The 4756-nt window shown below is 53.3% G+C and overlaps 2 protein-coding genes across 4 annotated transcripts in view; both read left to right on the forward strand.

Annotated features, from left to right (window-relative positions):
- RRM1 (ribonucleotide reductase catalytic subunit M1) overlaps positions 1 to 3582 on the forward strand; it is a 27079-nt gene extending 23497 nt beyond the window's left edge. For all 3 annotated transcript variants that reach the window (XM_018574932.1, XM_018574930.1, XM_018574931.1), the window contains 4 exons: positions 287 to 422; positions 2126 to 2221; positions 2315 to 2503; positions 3387 to 3582. In XM_018574932.1, the coding sequence (XP_018430434.1) occupies positions 287 to 422; positions 2126 to 2221; positions 2315 to 2503; positions 3387 to 3581 (616 nt within the window). In that variant the 3' untranslated portion in view covers position 3582. The remainder of the gene's footprint in view (positions 1 to 286; positions 423 to 2125; positions 2222 to 2314; positions 2504 to 3386) is intronic.
- A 416-nt stretch (positions 3583 to 3998) lies between these two features.
- The window catches only part of LOC108803089, a gene marked incomplete at its 3' end in the record, with an annotated part of 9167 nt that continues 8409 nt past the window's right edge, over positions 3999 to 4756 (forward strand). Inside the window, exon 1 of the mRNA XM_018574929.1 lies at positions 3999 to 4021. Coding sequence (XP_018430431.1) covers positions 3999 to 4021 — 23 coding nt within the window. The remainder of the gene's footprint in view (positions 4022 to 4756) is intronic.

The following is a 4756-nucleotide window of genomic DNA, read 5'->3' on the forward strand; positions in this document are numbered from 1 at the left end:
GTCCTCGGCTGACCCGCCCCCTCGCCGTGTCCTCGGCTGACCCGCCCGGGAATATGAACAGTGAGTTTAGGTGTTGGCTTCCTCTACATGGGCCTGGGAGATCAGTAGGGCCAAGCCTTGGATTTTCTGGATTTGTAGGCCATGAACCTCTCATCACTCCATATACCGGAGTTTATGGTTGTAGGTGTTTTCTTACGAGAGAAATAATTTACTGTCTGCAGGTGTCCACACCTGATCTTGTCCTCTGATTATAGCCGCACATTGCTCACCTGTCTTGGTTTTACAGGCATGGTATTAGGAACAGTTTGCTGGTCGCTCCGATGCCCACTGCGTCCACCGCACAGATCCTGGGGAACAATGAATCTATTGAGCCCTACACCAGCAACATCTACACCCGCAGAGTCCTGTCCGGGGAGTTTCAGGTAAGGGGGACCTCCTGTAGTGTTCAGCAACATCAGATTGCCCAGAGCTTTACAATATACAGGGAGATAGTATAGATACAACGCAGGAGGGTTCTGATCCTGAGAGCTGACAGTCTAATTGGGAGGGGCAAGTGATAGAAAAGATAATAGCTGTGATGGACAGAATTAATGGAAGAAGTAAAAGGACAGGTATGGTGAGTTGGGGTAAGCTTCCCTGAAGAGAAGAGTTTTCAAGGATCAGCTTAAGGTGAATAGAGTAGGAGATTGCTGGACAGACCAGAGGGAACACAAATACACCATTACGGATCACTCCATTGACTGCCAAGTGGACAACCAATTGCTTGCCTACAATCTCATGGTAATGTAGTGGCTGGATGATGGCTAGGTACCGATCTACTGCCATGAGCAGCACAATTGGTTGGGGAGTTCCAGAAGATCAGAGAGGCCCTGGAGAAGTCCTGAAAGGGAACATGGGAGGAGGGGACAAGGGAGCCAGAGTGCAGGAGGTCTCGGGAGGAGTGAAGATGACTGTTTCCGTGATTTTTTTTAAACTTTATTTATTCATGTTAGTGATGGTAGTTGGGGGCAGAGCCGTGTATGGCTTTCTCAGAGGGGCGAGGGATTGGCGGAGAGGGGCAGGAGATGGAAGCCAGTGGAGGGATTAGCAGAGAAGGGTGGGGGATGGAGGAGAGGAGATGGATTGAAATTGGCCGAGAGGGGCAGAAGATGGAAGCCAGTGGGGGATTGGCAGAGAGGGGCGGGGGATGGAAGCCGGTGGGGGGATTGGCAGAGAGGGGCAGGGGATGGAAGCCATTGGAAAGATTGGCAGAGAGGGGCAGAAGATGAAAGCCAGTGGAGGCATTGGCAGAAAAGGATTGGATGGAAGCCAGTAGGGGGAATGGCCAAGAGGGGCAGAAGATGGAAGCCAATGGTGGGATTGGCAGAGTGGGGATGGGGGGCAGTGGAGGGACTGGGGGTGGGGGGTGGAAGCCAGTGGGGGGATAGGCAGAGGGAAGTTGCAGAGTGGTGGGTGAGGTGGATGAGTTTGGCAGCAGCGTTCATGTTGGTCTGTAGGGCGGATAGTTTGTACAGGTAAAGCAGCAAGAAGGGAGTTCCGCTGGTCGAGGTGAGATGACACAGGAGGGAGTTGGTAGCTTGGTGGTGTCATTGGGTAAGAAGGGGTATTTTTGAGATGTTACGGAGGTGAAGGGGGCAGGATTTGGATAGCGATTTGAGTGTGGTGCAATATGAGTCTAGTATTAGGCCTAGCACCGTGACATGGGGGGGGGGTTATAGTTATTGATCAGTGTAAAGGTTGGGAGGGGAGCACTCGGGGAAGGATCATAATGAGCTCAGTTTTTGGAAGATTGCATTTGTAAGTGGTGTGAGGTCCGTACATTGGTGATACACGAGGAGGCTGAAGGGAGATGGATTTGTGTCATCGGCATACAGATGGTATTGGAGGCCAAGGGAGGAGGTGCAGATAGAGAATAGAGGGGGTCTGAGGACAGAGCCTTGGGGGACCCCCATGGAGGGAGGAGATGGAGTTGTAGGTGACACCGAGGAAGAGGACCAGCAAAGAGCGGAGTCTTGGGGGGGCCAAGGGAGTGAAGTGTTTTGGGAGGATTAGCGGGTGGGCAATTCTCTTCTCCGGCTCTGTATGATCTCATAGACGCCCTCATTCGCTGTTTTCCCCCATCTAGATTGTGAACCCCCACCTGCTGAAAGATCTGACCGAGCGAGGCCTGTGGAACGAAGACATGAAGAACCAGATAATTTCTTGTAACGGCTCCATACAGGTATCGGGTCCATAAGAACCTCTCTGCCGGAAGTATAACCGACGATCCCACAGAACACACACTGACCCCTTCCCCCCGTTCTCCTCCATGTAGAGTATTCCTGATATCCCGGCTGACCTGAAGGAACTCTATAAGACCGTGTGGGAGATCTCTCAGAAAACCATCATCAAGATGGCCGCTGACAGAGGAGCCTTCATTGACCAGAGCCAGTCGCTCAACATCCACGTTGCCGAACCAAACTACGGGAAGCTGACGAGTATGCACTTCTATGGGTGGAAGCAGGTATGTTGTATACACGGCAGCGGTTCTCCACCTGTGGAGCCCCGGGACCCACATTGGTACTCGGTCATTAAGTTGCACTGCAATGGAACGCACAGGGTTGTGGTACCGCATGTTCCCATGCGGGCAATCAGGTGTGTTTTGGGATGTCATTCAAAAGATCCACCCAGTCTCCATACTTTACGAGAGCTGAAGTTGATCCTCAGCTTGGGGTCCAGTGTGGGGGCGGCTGTGCTGTGACGGAGCTCCATCCATATATACAATGCTGGTACAGCTCCCTTGCGTGTCCTGTAGAGGTTCCGGGAACCGGAATGTGACATCACTCCAGTCCAAGCACCTCTACAGGACACGTGAGGGAGTTGTACGCATGCATGGAGCTCTCTCGCGGCCCCATCCCACCTCCAGCAGACACTCGGCACCGGGCAGCATATTGTGAATGGCTGATTGGCAAGAGAACTGACAGGAGGAGCCTCTTGCCCAGCACAGTGGAAGGCACACGGGGTCACGACCCACCAGTTGAGAACCAAGGATACACGGGATCCTCTGACGTGCCTTAGGACTTGGTGTCACCCAGAACATCTAAAGTCCCCCAGGTGACCAAGTGAATGGTAATCCTCCATCACTGCTGTGACTGCTGAGCTAGCATGCTTGGCAGCCCCACCACCGCTGCACGACCACAAGGTTCAGTAGGAGATGAGAAGCTGATTAGGTGTGATTGACCGCACTTGTCTCCAGCAGTAGTTGTGTGCCAGAGACCAACACAGTCCCTACTAATTGGGGAGCGGGGGACATGGCATCCTTACTGAACAGCTGCTGAGATAAAATCAGCCACATAGTCTGTGTCCTGTCGGTCTGATTCTATCATTTTTTTTTCCCCTCTCCGCAGGGATTAAAGACCGGCATGTATTATCTCCGAACCCGCCCGGCTGCCAATCCCATCCAGTTCACGCTGAACAAGGAGAAGCTGCAGGAGAAAGATCTGGCCAAAGAGACGATGGAACAGGAGGAGAGGGAGCGGAATAAAGCGGCCATGGTGTGCTCTCTAGAAAACCGTGACGATTGCCTAATGTGTGGCTCGTAGGAGGTCTGTCCTGCTCACCAAGGAACTTGAACTGGATCCACAACCAGGAGCTAGACGCTTTCTACCCGGAGGCCCCTCCTGTGGTCCCCTCCGGTGTCCTCGCTGTATACGCACATCGTAGTTTGTGTCTCGGGTTTGGGGCTTCTCTAGTCTGCTCAGTATTTGGAGGTTCAGATTGCAGTAATCTCTCCGCCGTCTCATCGTTCTCTCACTCTAGTAAATAATCAATTTTTTTCTACAAAACTTTCTCTTTGCTTTTGTGTTTTCTGAGAAGTTTACCACGTCCTGTATGAGTGACACGTGTGTTATATATAATGCTGAGCTGCCCCAATATCGGGGTGCAGGTTGTCGAGGAGAAATTATTTTGGTTGCGATTTTTTTAAATATCCCGTTTTACTGGAACTCTGTTTTTGAATAATGGCGGCCATCGGGCTCTCTAGGTAGGTGGGCAGGCTGGGTCAGTGACCGGCCATCGGGCTCTCTAGGTAGGTGGGCAGGCTGGGTCAGTGACCGGCCATCGGGCTCTCTAGGTAGGTGGGCAGGCTGGGTCAGTGACCGGCCATCGGGCTCTCTAGGTAGGTGGGCAGGCTGGGTCAGTGACCGGCCATCGGGCTCTCTAGGTAGGTGGGCAGGCTGGGTCAGTGACCGGCCATCGGGCTCTCTAGGTAGGTGGGCAGGCTGGGTCAGTGACCGGCCATCGGGCTCTCTAGGTAGGTGGGCAGGCTGGGTCAGTGACCGGCCATCGGGCTCTCTAGGTAGGTGGGCAGGCTGGGTCAGTGACCGGCCATCGGGCTCTCTAGGTAGGTGGGCAGGCTGGGTCAGTGACCGGTCATCGGGCTGATGCCTGATGACGAATTTCTCCCCCACCAATCCCTATCGCTCAATTCTGCGAGTGATTCCGATTCACTAATGTTCTCGAGCCGCTCTAAAACCGCTTTTGACCTAAAGGGACGCGGTTTGGATGCCGCGCACGCTCTCATGTCTCCAGGCAGAAAGAACAGTAACAGTGCCGGCCGGGCAGCACCGGGCAAAACTGAAGTGAAATGGTTTGATACATAAGTGTAATTATAGCGGATTACATTGTATTCGGTGTACATTGCATCGTTTCCGCTTTTGAATTTCCCGCCGGCTCCGCCCTCAAATCTAAACCCCTCCCCCCCCCCCACCGCGGTGCC

Source organism: Nanorana parkeri, unplaced genomic scaffold (assembly GCF_000935625.1).
Source record: "Nanorana parkeri isolate BGI_ZX_2015 unplaced genomic scaffold, ASM93562v1 scaffold3383, whole genome shotgun sequence".
Classification (NCBI taxonomy): domain Eukaryota; kingdom Metazoa; phylum Chordata; class Amphibia; order Anura; family Dicroglossidae; genus Nanorana; species Nanorana parkeri.